The sequence below is a fragment of the Strigops habroptila genome, chromosome 2 (assembly GCF_004027225.2).
Source record: "Strigops habroptila isolate Jane chromosome 2, bStrHab1.2.pri, whole genome shotgun sequence".
Lineage (NCBI taxonomy): Eukaryota > Metazoa > Chordata > Aves > Psittaciformes > Psittacidae > Strigops > Strigops habroptila.
Window position 1 is genome coordinate 39,151,404 of NC_044278.2, and position 22,616 is coordinate 39,174,019.

General features: G+C 35.3%; 1 protein-coding gene across 15 annotated transcripts in view; it reads left to right on the forward strand.

The window, feature by feature from the left end:
- DMD (dystrophin) overlaps positions 1-22,616 on the forward strand; it is a 1,118,883-nt gene that overhangs the window by 768,146 nt on the left and 328,121 nt on the right. For all 15 annotated transcript variants that reach the window (XM_030475728.1, XM_030475726.1, XM_030475707.1 and 12 more), the window contains one exon: positions 2,676-2,911. In XM_030475728.1, the coding sequence (XP_030331588.1) occupies positions 2,676-2,911 (236 nt within the window). The remainder of the gene's footprint in view (positions 1-2,675; positions 2,912-22,616) is intronic.

Sequence of the window (22,616 nt, forward strand, 5' to 3'; positions counted from 1 at the left end):
CAACCCCTCTGCTCAGGCAGGGTGGCCTAGAGGAGGCTGCCCAGGATCATGTTCAGACAACTTTTCAGTATTTCCAAGGATGGAGACTCCATAACCTCTTTGGGAAAGCTATGATGGGGCTCAGACATACTCACCTGAAATGTTTCCTGATATTCAGCAGGAACCCCTTGTGTTTCAGTTTGTGTACATTGCCTCTTGTCACGGGGCACCACTGGAAAGAGCCTGGCTCCATCATTTTTGCACCTTCCTTTCAGATATTTAAACATGTTGATGAGATCCTCCCTGATTCTTCTCTTTTCTAGGCTAAACTGTCCCTGCTCTCTCAGGCTTTCTTTGTATGAGAGATGTTTCATTCCTTTAGTCATTGCTGTGGCCTTTCACTGGCCTCCCTCCAGTAGCTGTATAACTGTCTTGTACTGGGGAGCCCAGAACTGTACACAACACTCCAGATGTGGCATCACCAGTGCTGAGCTAATTTCTGCTTTGTTTGCATCATTTAGCTAAAAAGAAATAGAATAGGGCAGGAAATACCTGGAGTTATTTCAAGACAGATAAAAGAATACCTGATGAGTACAGCTAATTAGTAATTATTCACATCAGCGTAAAAATTTTTAAAATAAAATAAAAGGGTGAAGGAAAGAGACCCTTTAGGATTATCTCTTTTGCTTTTGATATTAAAACCTGCCAGTCTTTTAACTGTAGAAGATGCTCTGTTAAAGCATTGTTAAATTACAAAAAAACCCTTACAAACCTCTTTCCATGTCAGAAAAAGATATATCGATTTTCTCGTCTGTTCGTGTGATTTTAATTAAAAACTTGCTGTGTTAGAACCGCCTTTTACAATAATTGATTTACTTCATAGTTATCCACAGGTGTGTGATTTTAAAGGACAGAAAAGGAAAGTATGAGGATTTCATTTCAGAAATGCAATAATGATATGGATGTGTGGATAAATATGTTTTATTGCAGTATCATTAAAAATCATCATTTGCAGGAGCTACTCTTGGTGTCATAATATTGTTATTTATTCAGGCTAAATAATAATGTTTCTGTTAGTTGATTTTGTGAATTGTTTGTAAGTGTACAGTATTTTTAATGCTGACAGCATCTTATGGTCCTTTACCGGTGACAGTCATTTAGATATTTGTGCACAGCTTTTTGCCTTTCTGCAGTGCTGAAGAGGGTCACTGATTCCTCAGTAAAGTAACTGAAAACCTTACTCATTAGTGAAAAATAAGCTGCTAAATTCCTTGCCAAGATCAGCTAATGTTACTGATTGTTTTAGTGTTTCAAGTGGTTTTACAGCCAGACTGTTGAACCCTCACCTGCTACTTGAGTTTTTAGACTTCAGACAGACTTTGCTGAAGTGTCATGAATGCCAATGGGGAAACCCATTAGACTCTCAGAAGTACTAGAAAACAACAAAAAAACCCTTACTGCCTTACTGTGAGTAAGATGACACTGGGGGTGTGGGTATGTGTTGGGTTTTTTTTTCAGTGGGTTTTGTGGTATGAGTGGGGCTTTTTTGTTTGTTTGTTTGTCATTTTTTTTTTTGTTTGTTTGGTTGGTTTTTTTCTTTGGTTGGTTTGGGTTTTTTCTTCTTTCTGCTAAGGAGAAACTACCTCACAGGAGGAGTGCAGGAAACTGCTCTGTATGGAGACTAGGAAAAATGCATACCAACATGTTGGTTCTTTAGAAATTTATATTTGGGTTTCAATAAGCATATTCTGCATGTCAGTGTTAGAAAATATAGGGCACACTCCACACAGCTTTGTTTCAGCTTTCCTGGTTTAGCTATTGTGTTCAGGTTGATTCATATAGAGATTCTGTAGCTGCTCTAGAGGGTAGGTATTTAGTCTCTCTTTTCTAATGATTTAGTACCTCAGTGAAGCAATGCCCTTATGTTTTTGTGTTTTTCCTTTTTATCATTTTTTTTATTTGGCTAGACTTTACAAACAATAAGAAAAAAATAACCAAATACAATTCTATGTAGCCTCATCTGCCATAATATTGTGCAGAATGAATTGTTTTTGCAAGATTAACTGGAGGGCAAAAATAATTTTCAAGTTACGAGGAGGAAAAATCAAGAATCAGCTAAGGCTGAATTTCTTGTTGTGCAAACTCCCATATTCGTCACAGAGCCTATGGGAAATAGCCAGTGGAAACAGTAAGTGAGAATATTGTTGGTGAAACAAATTCACAGCAACAGAGTGATTGGAGACCATGGAAGAAATATGTTTCTTGATACATGGTCATGCTGTGATACGTTGGATATTGCAACCAATTCTTTTCAGTCTGCCTCTGGCCTTGACAGATCTGACCACACTACTAGATTTTGGAAGATGGCTCATGTATAACAATATTTCAGTGACCTTGAGTGAGGGGTTCTTACTACACTGAGATCTTTGCTAGTGTTACTAGGTCACACCGTTCTTTAAGGATGAAATTTGAATGTGCTGAGGATGCTGAATGTTAAGCATACACTCCAATAGAAATACTCTGGAAAAATGAATTAAGATATTCTTTTATTTTTAATTTTCATATTTCCAGTAGATAGAACATCAAGAAATTAGCTTATTTCTGTGTTATCCTTTCTACTGCATAAATTCTATTACTGAAATAAACGCTTATCATAGTTCATTTATTCAGTAATTTTAGCATTTTTTTTCTTTCAGTAACTTCTGGTGAAACTGTTGCTGTGGATACGCAAACCAGAGTAACCAAGGAAACCACCACCTTCAAACCAGAAATGCCATCTTCTGTGCTTTTGGAGGTTCCAGCCTTGGCTGACTTCAATAAGGCATGGGCAGAACTCACTGACTGGCTTTCTCGACTGGATCGAGAGAGGAAATCTCAGAGAGTGATAGTAGGTGATCTGGATAATATCAACGACATGATCATCAAACAAAAGGTATGAGTAACACTGATTTTTCAAGTTGAAAATCTCATGATCTTTATTTTGTATTAAATCATTTGAACAAGGAACACAGGAGAGATGATAGGCTGCAATGCAGTTGTTACTTCAGGTACTTTGTCCCATAAACACAATTATTGGATTAAATGTTAAGATATTTAATTGAAGGGGAAAAAAAGTGTTTAATAATTCCTCTGGTATTTAAGGCAGACCTCTTTATCTCTGTGTTGCTTATGCTGATTGTGTTGTAGGAGCATGCAAGCCAAAGGTTGAAATATAAATGTCACGAGAAAGAAGGAACCGCATAGTAAGCTCCAGGTTGTCAGGAGGAAAGATACCCCATTTTATACCTTTTTTTACATTGCTTCTGTCATAACTTTCTGAGAGGCTTATATCCTGCTGCTGTTGGGTTACAAAAAGCTCCTTGGTTCTCTGAAAGAGAAGAACAGCACATTAATGCAAATGTTTTGTCAGCAAAACTGCATCAGTGTTACTTATCTTTGAAAACACAGAAAAATATAGAAATACATGTGCAAAGAAAAGAAAAGGCTAAACTTTAGCTACTCAGTAGCAATAAAAGTAATTGGTATTGTAAATCTTGAAAGTAATTACCTAGATTTAACATAGCTCAGTATAAAATGTTTGGTATGCCTATGAAAAACTTCTCAGTGTTATATTTCCATTCAGCTTACTTCTAAACTGAGTTTAGGACTCTCTATTACAAGATTCTCTTCTGCTCCCTCCTCCTTGTCCTTCTAAAAAATCTGTTTTATTGTAAGGAAGATATTGACATTCTTTCTCTTTGCTTAAAGTAGAAAGAGAGGGAGAAAAAATGATCACATTTTGCCTAGGATCTGTACTGAGCAGTTTTATAAGAACATGTATCTTAAAATATGCAGATGTCTTATAGGATTAATTCTGCTTGTTTTCTTATATTTCCCCCTTTTTTCAGTGGTTTAAAATTTCTATTTTTGAGACATTTGTTTTGCTTTATTTCCTAGATAAGTAAAATAGTTATTTCATCTTGATTCATGAACACAATATTTATTGTGTAGAATTACATAATGTTTTATTAAGTAAAATATCTTTAAAATGGCATGGCTGTATTTTAATAATGAATGATAGTTGCAGTAGCACCTACACAGGACACCAGATTAAAATAGCCGTTATGTCATTTAAAAAGGTTGAGGACCAAAGAAGACTTGTTGGCACGTTATCTTTTAATCTTTTTCAAAATTATTTTGATTTTAAAATTTTATGTTGTCAAATACTTGGTTCAGAATTACATGGTTTTCTTACTTATGCCTTGTTTTAGCACATTACTGTGGTAGGCAAAATCCATAGCTTGCTTCCTTCTGCAGATCTCTTTTACTTAAATATGAGATCAATTTACTAACAACTCTTGAGGATTTCAATTAATGTTATACATGTTTTAAAAGTAACTGGTTTATATCAGCATTATATTTTAACTCAAGGGTAAAATATTTTAGGTGGTAAAGCCAGCACTATTGCATTCTTCCTCTCACTTCTGTTTCTGGCTGGGTAGTCCTGTCTCTTTTTTTGATACCATGCCGCGCTGGTAACAGAACCAGCAGGAAAACTCTTTTTTGTTGTGCTTACCTCTCTAATTGGCTGTGCAACAGAATGTGACATTTAATATATTCTCTGATGGAATGGAAGAATTAATGTCTAAATATAGACTCCAGTTCTGTTAACTGGCTCTCTCTTCTCTAATGACCATCTTAATGTCACTTAATACATGGAAATGAATGTAACAAAATTTTGATTCTGTTCCTAAATCTATCACTGGATTATTAGGTGAGATTAGCAGATAGAATTCTCAAAACTGACAAAGAATTTTGGGTTTCTAAAAAAAAAACCCCAGACTGCTTTCTAATGTGTAAAGTGTCTGCAGCAGTATGTGAGCTGATGAAATTGGACATGCAGGCACTTAGCTATTCTGAAAAGTCAGGCCAGATATGATCTAAGTTGGAAATCCAAAAGTAGTGCTTACCTCCCCAGATCTGTATATTTTGTAAAATGTTATAGTCATACCTCCCCTGTGGTTGTGATTTAGAAGTCATTGAAAGTCACTGTATTGCATTGTGCTCTATTTGGAGAGTTTGTTGCACCTCTACAGGGATCTCAATAAGCTTTAATAGCAGTTCTGTCTTAGCAGATTGACTTTTTTTTTTTTTTTATCAGTTTTTAGACTTTAGGTGTAAAATACCATCTTAACATGGCTCACTACTTCCCATATAAAAATTCATCATTATAAAGATACATGTTCAATGCATCTCTAGTTGCTCGCCGAGAATTTAGAACACTGCTAGTCCTGTTGGCGTGCTACTAAGGTCTTACTGTTTTGGGGTTTTTTTCCCATTTCATATTTCTTTCAAAAGAGAGAAATAAATTTCTAATAAGAAATTGAAATTTCAAACCAAACATTTTAAAAGCGAAGAAATCTTGTATCTTAGCAACTTATGTAACAGAACATTTTCCAAATCACCCAGGTAAAAATCTGACCTTAGGTTGTCCCTTTTCTTTTTTTTTTTTTCACAGAAGCATGTAATGTTGAAGTTAAATCTCTGAGGGCATTTTGGTTAAGTTCATTTCCATCTGATTGTGTCATAAGATCACAGCCACTAACTCTGCCATATTTTTCCTCCATATAAGTTTAAGACGTCGTTAGCCTCCACTTGAACTTTGCTTGGAGATGATCACAGTCAATTGGTACCCTTGTGTGAATAGCACGTACAGAGGTCAATTATAGAACAAAACAAAAAAGACAACTATTCTAAAAAAGACTTGTTTTAGTGAGAGCTTCCCTTTAATGAAGGAAACAATGCAACTTAAATTCTCCTAAGTGGTGCACGTCCTAGGTCATAAATGGAGCATACTAAAAGAGTAGCATAATGGCTATTCATTTCAGACATCTGTAGTTAATGCTTCTGTCCAAAGAGTGGTATAAATTTCCTTCAAGTAATGCATTGCATGTTTTAGTCATCTATAATTGTATATAACTTGTTCAGTTCTATATAATTAACTGAAAGGACACTAAAATATGTGTAGTAAAGAAATTTAATATTAGCATTAGTGTCATCTGTGGTTTTGTTAGAGGAAAATTATTATATTTTACTCATCTGCTTGAAGACTGATGTTTTGCAGGATTTGATCCTCAAAGAAATAAATGTAAGGCAGGCTGACCAGAGACTCATATGTTGCTTCTGTAGATAACCTTCATTTGCAAATAATGTTCTTCGGTAATACTGAGAATATTATAATATGCCGAGGTGTAAGTAGGTGAGGGACATGACAGAATACAGTTTACTTTTCGTGTTTCATTTCACTGTCCTTACTTCAAAACAATCAAGATGTTTTATATTTGAAGGTCAGGTGGGGATTCTTCATAAAAGAGAAAATTGTGAACAGAGGAACACAATGATAAACTACATTTTGCTACATTATGGAAAAATAGAAACCTTTCCTTACTTAAGATGCCAATAAGCCTTTACTCAGAAACTCTGCTCTGACATCATTGTGTTTAGAGGAAGGTTTGCAGTGGGAATAGACTTCTACTAAAAGCAGTGAACTGTGGAGTCTGTACAAAGCTTGAAGATAATTAACAATGCCATTTAAAGAGATGAAATACTGTAATCTCCTTCAATTTCGAATTCTGTCTGTGTATTTTACCAAGGCATGCTGTCCATCCAAACTTTGTATAACATATGTTATTGAAAACATAGCTTTCACTTGTACTGGATGAACATAGATTATAATAAGTAGTATTGTTAATGAATTTTACTACAATTTTCAGTGCCTACATTTACTCATTGGTTCTAAGAGTATAGGTTGAGTCTGCTCTCTTAGGTGGAGTGAAGGGGATTAATCTGAAAAACATATTTATGTAGAACCAGGCCTACAGCCAAGCTAGTTACTGACACTTTTAAGCAAAGAAGAGGAAAAGATACTTTTGGGTAATTATTTGTGTTATGCTACAGTAGTCATCCAAAAAGATTCAGATAATTTCTTTCTCCTCAATTTGTCACTATTCAAAAAGTAGGTTTGGTCTTCTGTAAATTAGAGAAGTAAACAAAACTGGAGTGAAGAGATTATTTTCACTATTAATTCTGAATTGATTTTTCAATAGCTGAGAATATTGTGCAGCTGATCATAGTAAAATAACTGTTAGGAAAAGTATTTGTTTATGAACAACACAATTAACAGACTTAAGATGAAAGACTAGGTTTTACTGACATTCCGCTTGTTTGAGAATTTTTCACCGCTCTGTTCCCATGGTTACATACTATGCATTTTAGTATACAATTTCATTATTATATATGCATTTTTTGTATTCAGCCTTACAATTAATATTCTGATAGATCAGAAACATGGGAAGTTTTCTGTCTAAACTGTTTGCCAACACAATTTTTTGTGGAAATGAAATTATAGTTTTCCAATTTTATATCCTTTTCTTACAGAGCCACTGTGATTGCCAGATTAAAAAGAGTAGTTCTTTATTATAGGGTATGAATCAGTGTACTTGAAATATGCCCACATTGAAATAAAATTTGTAGTTAGACATTTGTGTGTCCATATATTTATATCAGAAAAGCAAGCTATAGGTAAGGTGAAATCCTCAAACTTTTAGATAGTGTACTTCAGTTCTACAGAGGTATGCAGAAGTTTCATGTTAGTGAGATATGTGTGAAACGACCCATGTAGCACATCTTCAGATAATGTACTGTTGAAGAACACCATAGAAGATTGTACGCTTGGAGCTGAATGTTTTCCAGTTTAGTATTTTGATGTGCTTAAAGGGAGGAGTTTGCTTGTCCAGAATCCAAGTATGGTGCCAGTAAGTTGGGAGCTGACATTCACACTTTCAGAATCCATCTTCAGAAGCATATTTGCCCTGTCCCTTTCTTGGTGCTGCCATGCTGCTTTGAGGGTTGTTTTCAAAGCTTCAGGTTTTGTAGGATCTTCCATTTCCATATGAACACACAGCTGCAGGCATTCCCTGATGCACTGTTAGACCAGAATCAGCTAGCTCCCAAAGCAGGGCTGGAGCTGAAGCTGATTCTGCAGCACGTTGGAGGGTTCTCCAGCATTTCTGTGCACCTCCTCTGACAGATGAACCCTCCATATACTTCATGGCTTCAATGGTGTGCAAAACCTCCTTTCCCTCTATGAATTTCATCATAAGATATATTCGCCTGGGAGAGTTCCATCATTATTTTACGTATATTTCAGAGGGATGTTGTTCTTTTTAACATGGGATATCTAGCTGAATTCTTATTTTATACTGCATCATGCTGTTAGACGTTTAAAATTAATTCTAATTGATAAGAAATACTGGAAAGCTGGTTTCAGTTTTTGAAGTGAATAAAAAAACCTAATAAATGAACAGATTTCTAAATATATTAGAAAAAGTTAAAAGTATGTGAAGTTTTTAGCTTTTTTAGAGGAGAGGAAAATGAAAAAAAAGTCTGTCAGCCTTTAAGCTTATTCTTAAAGGTTAGAAAATGTGCAGCAGGATGCTCTAGAGGGCCTGGAAATCTGAGCCTTTAAAGGGAAAGGGGAGGAAAAAAGAAAAAAATTCTATTAATCTGAAAATAGGACCTCAAGGGATATAGAATATATGTCAAGAGACTCTTTTAATACTTTGTTGCACATAAAGACAGCTGATATTTTAAAATAGCCTGACCAGCTCATTACAGTATGTTAGAGACTATATTTGTTTTCTGCAACACTATAAAAGCTGTCTCAACACTGTCTTTTGGAGAATGATTAACAGCCATTTCCTTATTTCTCTATGATGTTAATCACGAGGACGTGCATAAAAATTTTACCTTTAAAGACCTGATTCTGAAATCATTGAAGTAAGAGATATTTTAATCATTTTTCAATTAGTTTTCAGTCAGGCTGTAAATCATCATCATTTGAACAAAAATAATACTACAGTTGTGCCTAAAGATAACTTTCCTCTGTATTCTTTTATTGGCCTATTCACGAGGATTGCATCTTTCAACAGCAAATACATTTTTCTGTATTTCTAAGTCTGACCTATCTTATAAGTATAAAGGACCTGTTCCATCAACACTGGACCTTACTTGACCTATTCTTTTACCCAAATCAGTCTTTCATTGTGCATCTTTGCATTCCACTAGTATGTGCAACTAGACGCTGGGCTGCATTTAATAAGACCCTAGCCAACACGTTGGGGGAAGTGATCATTTTTCTCTAATCAACATTTGTGAGACTACATGTGGAGTTCTGTGTCTAGTTTGGGCTTCCTGGTGTGCAGGAAACACATGGAGGGAGTCCAGTTCAGGGCCACCAAGTTGATCAGGGGCTGGAGTACTTGATATATGACAAGAAGCTTAGAGCTGGGCTTGCTCTGCCTGGGAGAGAGCTCAGGAGGGACCTTCTTGCTGCCTACAGCCACCAAATAGGAGACTCTACAGGAGATGGAGCCAGACTCTTCTCAAAGGTGCACAGCAAAAGGATGAGAGGCAACAGATGCAGTCTATAGCAAAGGGAATTCTGATGATATATGAGGAGAAAAAGGGTTCATGATAAGCATAATGAATCATTGGAACAGACTGTCCAAAGATCTTGTTGATTCTCCAGCCTTGGAGGTATTAAATGCAAAACTGGACAGGATCCTGTGGAGGCTGATGTGACTCTTGAGATTGGCCCCATTTGAACAGTACGTTTGTCACGATGATCTCCACAGGTTCCTTCCTACCCAAATTATTCTGTGATTATATATGAATGCTATTCTCAAATAACAAGATTCTATGCTGTATAAGGAATGCCATTATTTGCACCCCTCCCACCTCAGTTGTGATGTGCTTTAAGATCTGGAACAGTCCTGGTAAAATTTCAACTCATTATATAGCTTTAAGTAGTAATAAGGATCTCTTAGGAGAGTTATGGAAGTTTTAGGGAGCTGTATTTTTGTATCCATATTAAAATATATTTTTAGCAATAGTAACAAGAATGTTTATGAGAGGGACTTTCTAAATTCAGGAATTGTGGGAAATATAAAAGCAGCTTGTATCTAAATAGTGATGCAATGTATAAAATTCTAATCTAGTTGTGATCATAAAATGTAAATTAAAACTAGGGGGAACAACTGTATATTTGTTCATTTTATGTGTGAGGAGATGGAGCTCTTCTTAGAGAGATAAGTTTTGCTCTGAAAGAAAATAAAAACATCAAATCCCAGCAGAGCTTCCTAATGAAGCCGATCTTGAAACACAGTTCTTTTATATGCAAAAGAAAATGATCCCAGAATTTTAACTAAAAAAACCTTGAAGTCTTGAAATGTGCCCTATAGGTTTCTCAATGTGCCAAGGGTACTCTGATACTTCTATAAACAGTGCTTAATAATAATATAGATTCAGGGACTTGTTAGCAGGTGGACAATTCCCTCTTGAGGCAGAGCAGCCAGCAGTGTCATTAGCGTCCTTTTTCATGAAGGGATTGTTTTAAAAAACATGTCGCTAGCTTTTTTAAGCTGTGGGCTGAGACAGTTTCTAGTGACTTAGCTCTACTGCAGTAAGCCAAATTCTCGGAATTCCTTTTTCTCTTTCCCATAGAATACTATAATAACGTTTTGCACTTGGAGAAGCTTTCATGGAGAGTTCTGTGTTGATTTACGTGGATATATTGCTTTATAACACTAATGTGAAGTAATCAAAGCCACTCAAATAAGTAGTCGACTCAAATATAAGCAGGAGGCAGACAATAAACTCACTAAAGCTCCTGTGACATATTTAAATGTTATGTTATGTTATGTTATGTTATGTTATGTTATGTTATGTTATGTTATGTTATGTTATGTTATGTTTGTTATGTTATGTTATGTAGAGCTGCTTAAAAGTGAAAGGTAAAATTTATAAAAACCCTGTAAGAGAGGCATAGAGGCATATTTGTTTTCAGGGGCACAGGGGTCTTGAATATTTTTCTCCATTCCCTAACCATAATTCGTATTTATTTCTTCACATGACCTACTACTGGGCATGCATTTTCACTAGATTTAAGATGAATAAGCAGTAAGTTCCTGTGGTTCTGCAGAAGGAGAGAAGTAGTGGGAGAGAGAATTGCATGTCTTGGAAAGCTGGTATTATGGGGGATTAAAGACAGAGGGTCATGATGCTCTGAATTTGCCTGTTCTTCACTTGCTTGCCCCACCTTCTTATTCGCCTTTGTGGAACATGGCTGTCTGTTTTCCGCTGCCTGGAGTTCCCTGTCTCTGCTTCAATATATTCTCTTTTTATATCTATTAAACTGAATTTTGCATGCAGAAATTAAGAACAAAACGTCTGATTTTGCATAACACCTCTAACAGCTGATGTTCTTTGTTAATGATAAACAAGTTGAAAAAAACACTAGTATTTTTAGGTTTTCCTTTTCTTTTGCTAGTCAAGGAGGGTAGTGGGGAAGGGTTTGTATATTTAGGTTTTGTTTTGTTTGATATAAAAGCAATCCCTCCTTCACTGCTGCAAAAATGATATCTCAAATATTCATATTAATAGACAAGAAATTTACAATGTAAATAGAATATTATTTTTTTCAGGTTACTACACACTGCAATGAAATCCTAGAAAATGGCTGAGTAAACGTTGAGCTTGAAATATGAAAGTAATCCTACTAAAAGCAGTAAGACTATATGTTTTCCTCAAGAAAGACATTGAAGTATTTTTCTGAATTGAACCAGAGAATTCAGCTCTTCACACAACCAAGTGCTGAAGGAGGACTTAATTAAAAGAAAATTAGTGTTAGTAGTAAATGTGGTACAGTTCATATTACTCAAATCTCTCATCTGTCTTTGTTGCCAGCGGATACAATAAGCAAGTAACAAAACAATTCCCATGAGTGTATTCTGCTGCTTTTGTGGACCATTGCTCTTACTGAGGTAAAAGATCCATGTAACATCACCATGGCACTCCTCGTGTTCGTGCGCTTTCTGCTTATATGAAAATTTTGTGCAGTCAAATGTGAGTTTCATACATAGAGGTTTAGTTACCTCAGCCAGCTTCCAACTTTCTGTTTCATGCTTCTGGACTTGTCAAATTCTCAAGCTGAATTGTTAAACATGGAATTCATACTGTATTTTGTAGAATTCAAATATTGCAACTACTTTATTTGCTCAAGAAAAGTTTTCCTGTTAGCCACTAATATGCAAGTAATTCAGTTGCTGTAGTTATGTGCTACTCACAAAAGTACAGCTTAAGGAAACAGAACGCTTATCCACCTCTTTCTCGAGAGATTATTCTAAAACCTCCAATCAGAAACAGTTGATACAATGTAAGACCATTTTGGATGAGAAAATATGAGCTAAAGTGATCCACTGAAAAAGAAAAATATATAATGTCTACTATTCGTCTTTGTGTGCTTAAATAACTAGGCAAGAGCTGAGTATAACTATGATTCTGTGATTCTGTAACTATCCCAAATGTGCAGTTCTAATTTTTTAATGAATACTGATAGTAAGGTTTTGCTGATGTCAAATCTTAAAAACAGATAAAAGTTTGTAATAAATGCTCTTTGATCCAGACTGTTAAAGTGTAATTATTATCTTGGGTAGATTTCCTTTAAGAAAAATAATACATTGACATAGAAATTAGGTAATAGAATCAACACTGGAAAGATGCTGGAAAGAAAGAGAATTGAGAGTTGTAATAGTTCAGCAGCTCACACATCTGGCCTTGCTTGTTCATAACAGGAATGTGGAAATTGCTTAAAAAGAGAAAACAAGAAATAGTAAAAACCCACAAGTTTAGGCCTAACAAAACATCAAAGTAGAACGATCAAAATAATTTAAATAATTGTAACTGATTTCTAGACATGAAAACTTTTCTATGTAAGCATAGAGTTAAAAAAATATAGATCATGTTTGAAGTTTTTGTAGCTGTACGTACATACACTCTGATTTATTTTTGAGGAGATCATAACTGTCTAAAATTCAAGTATTCCAACATGGCCAAAAACTTGGCCAAGACTCATGAAACTTATCTCAAATTCAGTAGAAAGAAACTGGTACATCTGTGGTTTAGCCTGCCTGGCTGCAATAGGTGAGGCAGACTGCTTCCTGAAATGGCTTGTTTCTCTCAATATATGCATGGTGAGAAGCTCAGGTATAGATACCTACCTGCACTTGGTCTGACTCATCCCCACCTTTCTGGTGCAGCAGTTTTCTACCAGCAAATATCTGTATGACGGAGCCAGTGCTTTCCATGGGAAATGCAGCAACTCTGTGATTGTTGCCACTCAGATTCCTGGCATAACCCTGCAAACCAAGCAGGTTTCCTGTAATGTGCAGCAGCTACTTCCCACCATTCATTAGCACAAATAAATCACTGAATAGCCAGAACCAAGACAGAGATGTTACTCCATTGGGACACTGGAAAACTGCCTGATTTCTCTCTCTCATCTCTCATAGCTCCAAGTTTTAGTTTATTTTGGCTTTTGTATTAAAAAGCCTCCCCCTAGACTCTCAAAACAAAACCACAGAAAAATCATGTTATAATATTAGCAGTAGTAAAGTGAAAAATCTGTGTTTTCTTTCTGTTGTTTTAACAGAACAGTTTGACTTACTTTCTCTAGAAAAAAATAAGACGAGCACTTATTTCTAATTAGAGTAAAAGCTGGTTTTAATATTTTGGAAAACAGAAGTGGTTCTGAGGTAACAAAAAGATCCTGTTTTATTTCACTTTCCTTTTCAGAGAAATTTCTGTTAAATTTTTGACCAAGAAGCAAGAAAGGTGAAAGGAAAATTATAAACAGAAGATGAATTTAAGTATTTCTTCATGGGGAAGAATTGTGTCTTTTGGGCTGTAGTGAGTTACCAGAGTTGTTTTACTGCATATGTCACAAAATCATTTATTCAAACATTTAGAAGATAGCATAGGGTGGGATTAGATCTCAGGCTAAATGTCCAGTGGTTTGACTTATGTTTGGCCATATGAATGGGACTGTTTTCCTTTGTGGTATCTTATCAGTGTGTCTTAAATTCCTGGTGTGCATCGTGATCAGCGCTGATAGATAGCATTTTTAATTGTTCCTATAAATCTTTCAACCTCTTCATATGTGGCCCATATGGCATAATATTTCCATGATGAAAACTGATATATTTGGCACATTCTTGTAAGGCCATTCAAATGTGAGATTCAGCCCTGACAAAGTGATTGTGTTTGCAAAGAAATAACAGTGCATCAGAACCCATAAAAATTATTAGCTCATTTGCTGGTAGTGTGATTTTGGGTGGGGCTTTCCTCCAACCTCCCCTGAATCTGTTATTAAGGCATGTGATAAAGAACAAGAATATAGGTGTTAGGGAATTGAAATTTATCTGTGGGTACTAGAAGATAACTCTGAGAGCGTAGCATCAACGTGCTGTGGATCGGTTAATAAAATCAACTCAGGCATTTGCAATTTGTAAATATTCCTTGACTAATTTAGAGGAAAAACAAATCAGTAAATTTAGTATAATTTACTGAAGAGGATCTCTCATGCAGATTGGTGCAAGTTTAGGGGAAAGTGCTTTGGAAGCAGCGGAAGGTGAATTAAGTATGAGTACAGCCAACCGTTCATTCTGAGCAATGACTGTAAGGTGCATTGTATCATGTAGTGCCTGGTATATTGAACTCAAAAATATCACTTCTCTTACTTGTACTAATCAGCTTATTACAGAGCAATACACACCTGCAATAATAATCCAATACAACAGATATTATTGGTAGAAGGGTTTACAGGAGAAGAATTAGTGGAGCATTGTGCATTTAAATTATAATATTGATAAGGTGTATGTGGATGGAAAAAGTTGCATATTCATAAGTGGTCTTAATCAAGGTTTAGATCATTGTTCTGAGGTGGGGAAAAAGTAGGTGAAACTGTCTCACAGGTCTTATGGTTATGGTTAAAAGAAGACAGGAAAGATGGATGAAATGTAGGTGGAGAGTGAAGGGTAGGAAGAACAGTGTAATTGGTGAATTGGGAAAGTTTGCAAGACTTTGTTTGTCTCCTTTAAGACGCAGTTATATAAAGGTCCATATTGATTCAGGGCAAAAATTCAACAGAGGAGAAAGATTTGTAAGATAGAAGTGCTCTTGTTTTTTATCCAGATTAGTTCATGCAAATTTAATGTCAGTAAATTTCCCTCCCCCGCTTCTCCCTCTTCCTGCTAGACTGCTGAAGTTGTTAGGTCAAACATCACTCACCTTCTGAGAACAATATCTAACAAGTATCTTTCTTTCAAACTTTCTAACTAAATATGATGAGATTAAGGAAAATCCTGCATGTTGAAACTTCGATTCAGTCATGTTGGTTCATTTTGTATATTACTCTATTTTTTATTAAATTATTTTCCAGTATTTTTTGTCAAGGTGAGAATTCATGTATTTTGTTTACTTATGGGTATTTTTTAATGAATTCAACCATTTTGTATGTCTCTATCATTAGAATGTTTTATACATAAACCAGAATTGTCAGTGGAATCTACAAAGGTTGTGCACGTGACTTTTAATTTCCTTGGGTGCTCGTTACCTAATTCCTTTGAAATAATTTCATTGGACACTTTTAAAATCACAAATCTTAATTAAAGTAACAGGACAGCCTTTGGAGACATCGTAGTATAGAATACAAAGCATATATTTTTTTCTTATGAGAAAACTGTGGGGTTTCCACTGTAGGATTCACAGAAAATGTGTTCTCTTGACTTTGTGTTTTCACTGTATGCCTATTTCTGAACTGCATGGGCTCTATAGGGTCATTGCCCATGGCAGGGGGGGTGGAACTAGAGGATCTTAAGGTCCTTTCCAGCCCTAACCGTTCTATTATTCTATGATTGTTTGGCTTTGCTGTAGGATTGATGTTCAGGGGTGCTATTTAACAATATATAGGGTAAACAATTCTTCAGCCTTTTTTGAATGATAGGTAAATGGTCATTTAGATTATCATTTTCAACTTTCCTTCTACTGCCATTGCATAATGAGACTTTTTCACTATAATTATCATAAAAAAAGTATAAAGAGTAGATTATTTTTTTTAGTACTATCTCAGAAAGAAAAAGCGCAGGACTCATTTCAGTTCCCCGCACATCAAAAGAATTGTAATGGATTGTTAATAATAATGTCAAAACAAGCACTTTTTCACAATACTCAACAGAAAATGATGATTTTTTTCTTTTTAATGTATTGCTACGGATTTTTCTCCTCGAAGACATTCTGACTTCATTTCAACCCGTCTCTGTATTCTTTTCCTTCCTTTTCCAAACTTATTTGAATTTTTCCTGTAAGGAGTGCGCTGTGGGGAAGATAACATAGCATAGAGGATTCTAGTTCCAGTAAGAGTTGTCCATGTTATATTATTGCTGGACAGCACCTTGCTGTCTGTCTGTCTGCTAGTATTCTGGTTAGGGAAAGAAAAAGAAAAAAAAATCTGCTTTGGAAGAGATTTATTGAAACAATTCAGAAATAACTGCTAAGCAGCATAAAGGTTAAACGTTGGAACTGGTTTTTAGTTCTTATTTACGGTTTGCACTGAAGTAACATAAGCTCAGATAGTAAAAGATGGGAATAACTACACAGCATTTTCTCAAAGCAATTTCTTTCTATTATGTTTGATAATAACATTTTTTTTAAGTCTTTTAGATGAAGCCCAGTGTCCACATCAAAGTGGAAAGCTACTTTTAATTAGAAATTCAGTGAGAAAGGTAAGATTTAACAGACACAGACACAATTCTGTCCCCTCCAATGTTAGTCTTCCAGGAAAGTACCTTGTTACAAGTAGCTGCTGAAATACTACAGTATTTTTTTTTAATATTTGTTAGTATTCAGTTCTCTCAAATTATTTCCTTGGTCTTAAATATATTTGAAAAATGTAGGCATTTGTGTATGTGTGTCTATTTGTGTTTTGCTGAGGAAATCTAGGATATGTTTAGAGAATGATCCAGGTTGAAAACTGCAACTTTTTCAGTACAGTAATTCTTAATGTTTAGACTTCGCTTTCTTAGTTTGATATGGTTTAATGCAAGCAACTTTGTCACTTAAAAATAATGACGCAACCCTCCCCCTCCCCCAAAACATTGTTTAAAATTAAGCTCTCTAAGATCAAAATCTAGTTAAATTTACACTCCTATCCTTGCAGTTAAGGGAAAGAAGGGGATTGCATTTTGAAGTATATTAGCTGAATTTCATTTTACAATTTAGAAAAAACTCAGTACTTTGGAATTGTTTGTTAAAATTAAAATTTTTGTTTGTCTTGTTATTTTAATAAGGGAATGGAAGAGGTAAGACCAAAAGAGAAATAAATCTGATATACATCATGACTGTTTGTGTACAGCATTTTACAGGACAAGGCAGGGAGGGGAAGGTATTCCCAAGTATTTTTGGTCTCCTTTTACAGATCATATGTTGCTGACCATAATATGTACCAAAACGAAACAAATTCTGTTCAGTCAGAACATAGTTGAAATTTTGCTGGTTTACATACCCACTTTCTCTGAAAAAGTAGGATTATAACATCTAACAAATCACAAATTTAATTTTATCATCCAACTGCGGAGAGTTTTACTATCCTCTTCATTGTTTCTGCAGTATTCTCATTTACCTTTGACAGTTTTGGTCACCCATATACTATGGAGATTCATTACATCAATTCCTAGGAAGGAAGCTTGTAAACTCTGCAGGGCAGGGATCCTATCTTCATATCTCTTTATGCATTATTTAGGCACCGTTGATTCAACTGGAAAAAAATGCCACACGCTTTACTTGTTTTTGTTATATTTCAGCTGCAAAACAAATTCCTCACTAAGCATATCACTGAGCAATGACAAAATTGTTTGTAATTCTTATCCTAAGACACAAAATTGGGGCAGATCATAACAAAAGTGATTGTACGTTTCTTGCTACTGAAATGTTAGACGTCTTATCTTAGATTTCCAAACCATTTGGCTGTCAAAGAGCAGGCTGTTATCTGGTTTGGCATTAATCTGCCAATCTACTTGCAATGGCTACTTTGGAGTTTCAAAACGACAACATACATGCACAGTGCATTATAATTATGTCCCTTTTAGGAATAAGAACTGCAGAAAGATTTCTTGATCTGAAGTTCTGTGTCTTTGCATCTGTGGGAACTAAAAATATCCTTTTAAAAATTTGATTATAGGGTACGTTTCCCAAAGAATTGCATGGGGTTCACAAGATTTTATTTTTTTTTTTAAGTGGCAATAAAATGCAAACTCATAATACGAGGGGAACACTCGGTGTAAATTCAATCAAGAATGAAATGCTATTATGTGCAAACACCTCCTGGGCTTGTACAGAGGTAATGGAGCATAGGCAATAGATAAAGTGACAGCCAAGAGAGGAAGAACATATGTGAATTTCCTTACAACTTTGTTTAATAAAGCTCTCAACATACATTGTGGATATAATGTGTTGGTTTGTATCCATCCAAATCATCTTAGTTTTTATTCCATGCATTTTGTAGACTGTAATTTGGTGATAATGGCTTCTTTGCACAGTTCAGGAGTGATGAACAGGAATAACAAGTCAGTTAATAAGAGGATGTACATGTCTTTCCCAGTACAGAGCTCTTCAGTTGAGTGAGTCAGGAAGAAAGTCATATTTTGCTTAGAAGAAATGTCACTGAAAATGCATTATTAAATACTTTGGCAAAATAAATATGAGAAGGCTGATTTTAAAGCAGGCTGTGTTAGAGCTGGGTGAAGAAACTTACCTGGTTTTCAGCCTTTCCTTAATTGCTACAAGTTTATTATTAGTTTGAAACATCTTTATGAAATCTGTAATTCTTGAAGTTTGCCTTGTGCATTATCATTAGATTCAGTCATTCTGATCTGTGTTGTAATCTCCCAAACCGTACTGCCTGAGCAAGGAGCAGATCTGTATTATGCAGCCTGAGAAAGGGCTGCAACTGCAACATGATTCAAGGAGTTAGGATGTGGTCTCTGTTTCCCCCTTGCTCCAGCTGGGAGCAATCTGTTCAGGCACAGAGAAGTTATAACCTTTTACTCCCTAGAGGGAGATGCAGTTGGATTCTCAGATGAACTGTTCGTGCTGCCTCAACCTTGTCAACTTTTTCAGACTTTCTTATTTCAATGCAAAATTGTGATGACTAAATAATTGAAATATGATGCAGACATGGAAAGCATTTTAATATGTATCATGTTTACTAATTTTTTTTTTATTCCTTGATTTTGATAAAAAGTCAAGTGTTTGGAGACTCTTAGCAGCTAGAAAAAATATTATGTATTACTAACATAAATAATATATTATGCCAACATAGTAACAAATCAGATCCTTTTCCTATTTACTACTGAAAGAGAATCTATTTATAATACTACAGATTTCCCTATAATTTAGGAATAAAATGAAACATCTTGCATAGGATTTGGCATAAATTAGGATGAGGACACATTATGCCATTACTCTTAACAAATATTTTTGGTCTCAAATAACTGTATATGCCAGAGATCTTTCAGTGGTTTAGGTTACAGACTTTGTATTTTATAGACCTACAACAAATGAAAGAATAGCTAGGTTTATAACTAGGACTAAAATTGGGTCTCACCACACTTGAAAGCATAAGCAATGCCTTACTTGGTCAAACCAGCATTCTGTCTAGCCCAGCAAAGTGTCTCTGTTGGTGGCATTAGTACAGGTTGGGCAGGGAGAATTTACCAGCCTGGCTGCTTTGTGCATACTGTTCTCCTCATACTGCCCTCACCCCTCACATCCATAACAGTTGAACTGGGGATATCAGGACACACATTACTTCCTATTCCCTGTAGCATCTATTTTTCAGCCTACTGTTAATGAAGTTGTCTAATACCCCTCTGAAACTGCTGATTCCCTTGGCCCTCGCCACCCCCTGTGACAGCAAGCTCTAGATACTACCTGCTATGAAAATAAATGATTTATCTGTTCTAAACCAGTTTCCACTACAAGAATGCAGCATACTCCTACCCACTCTTTTCTGTCTTTCAAACAAATACACATTCAGGAGAGAACCTTCCTTTTTATGTATTGTTGCCAAATTCCTTAAAACTCTTTCCTGAGGGACTTTATAGAAAATATTTTCAGATGCATGTATCTACCTGAACCAAATTGTCCTTCTCTGCTCTGACTTTTTCAAAGAAGCTCAAGACTCTCTTTAACAGAAAGCTACAGCAGCTTTTTTCTGAGCAAATTACACGTTGTTAATTTTATTCTTCAGAGTGGTTTTACCAACTTCTACCATATGGGGAAGGCAGGCATATAGGCTGGCAGTTGCCAGGATCTGGGAGCCCAGTTTCAGAATCGCAATATTAAAGCAGTATGATTGAAGCCTCACATTATGGTGAAATCTCCTGCCACCATAGCCTCTCTGATCATGCTCTTCACAGACATTTGTGTTACTCCTAGTTGTAGAATCATCGTATTCTTAGACCTGGAATATAAATTCTGGCTTAATTATTGAGATTAGGTAATTAATCCCATTTTATTTTAAGTACTTTTTAATATATAATAGTACCCCAACACTCTCACAGCCTTTTTTCCTGTGTAATTTTCATCCATATATTACAGTGCATACCTATTTATTTTTCTGCCACCAAATTTCTGAGAGACATGGTATGTCGGTTCAAGTAAAACAAACTCCTTGTATCTTATCTAAGAAATTGAGGCCATCAGTTTTCAATAGAATTAAAAACAGAGAAAAGGAAGTGCTATCCTGCCATTTTGCACCATCACTCTAAAAAAATACATTACAAGAAACTACAATGATACAGAGGTCAATTTCAATACCAGTAAGCTAACTCAGGGGAAGAAATTACGTAGTAAGCATTGTTCTTATTACAGTCAGTTTGCAGCTACTGTTTCTCATTCTTTCATTTTTTTTTCATCTTCTGCAGTGTTATCAAGTAATCAAAGTAAAAGTTGAAAATGTGTTAACTATTGGAAATGCACATGATCCTGTTTTCCTGCAAACCAACATTTAAAGTTCTGTGGAAAATGATGCTGTGAATTAGCATAGAGCTCTACCTTATTCTGTTTTTTAGAGAGGTTGATTGTTTGGTTTTTTCTTTGGGGAGGGGAGGGGGAGGATGTTCCACAAAGGAATGATAGGTATAATAAATAGGGCTTGAAGGAGATTTGAGAGTCTGTGCAGTCCAGATTTTTGCCTCATGCAGGATGAGCTCGACTTAAATAATTTCTGACCCATTTCTGTCCAATGCACTAAGTCAAATTTTTTTTATTTTAGTAGTTTTGCAGAATTTTTTTCCACTGCTTTACAATTGTTGCAGTTCAAAAGATGTTCATCTCCAACCTTAATATCTCCTGCTGCGATTTAAGCTAATTTTGTCACCACAATGGAAAATGAGAACTGAGCTTACTCTCAGCAATAACTTCATATATTTGAAGTCTGATATTTCAGTTCAGTATTCTCTAGACTAAACAAATCCTGCTTTCTAAAATTTCTATCCTTGTTTCTAGACTTCTTGCCATCTGTCCAGTCATTTACAACTCATTCCTACGTTCATCCAGTTTATTCAGCTAGTTATTTTAGGTCTTTGCACTTACTGAATTGAATTCTCAGAGTTTTTGAGACCACTTTGTGTTGTGTTCCTTTTCTCACATGCTTGCTGCTGGTTAGATTTTGCATCTTTGTAAATGTAAAAGTCTGCCCTCTATTCCATCAACCAAGCAATTAATGAAAAGTGATTAATATTAGACATATGTACAAATCTTTATGTAGCTCCACTTGATATTCCCAGCCTTCCCATATGGTACCTTCAAATTATGTTTTTCTATCAGTTTAATTTTCATTTAAATCAAAATTTCCTACCATGCTTGTGGTAACATCACATGAGCAGTATCAGAAGTCTTGTTAAGGGCATAAGACACAACTGATATATCCTTCCTATATTCTCAAATATAACTACTAATGCCTATGAGATCGCTTGAGCAAATTCCCAAGTATTATGGCTGAAATTCATGAGTTGTCACATCACAATTCATATTGAGCTAGACAAGAATGGTGTCATACTAATAACAAAATTAACGTTGTTTGTTTATTGTCTTTCACACAGAGACCTTCTGCCTTGAAGCTGTTAGCATAAGGATTAGTGCTAGAACAAACCTTTTTTCAGACTATCACTTCAAAAGTTTCAGTGACTGTTTTATTCTATTTGAGAAAAATGTTGTGACAAAATAAGATTACGAACTTTAGAGCATCTGCAAAAATAATCTCCATCTTGTATAATGTCGCAGAAGAGAAATGAGCAATAGGTTGGAAACTGTCATTGCCAATATGGAGATAACAAACACAGTGGATAACAGCACAAAAAGCTACTTAGGCTGTCTGTGATGGGTTGTATTCCTTATCCAAATATTGTCTACTGTTTCGTATTCTATATATATATGTGTGTGAGCATGTCTGTATATATAAACAGATATATGTTTCAGATACTTTTTTTTTGTTTTCTGGTAGAAGATGTAGTGAAGACCACCACCACCAAAAAAATCATCAGGTAAAAAGAAGGATTGCTGACAAGAAGTTCTGAGCAATAGCCTGGCTAAGCAGTGACTTTGAAGTTGAAAAAGAGAACAAATATTTGAAAATATCCTTCCAATAGGCATAATAGGAAATATATGCAAGATTAAATATGGACAGTTAGTACAGATATCCT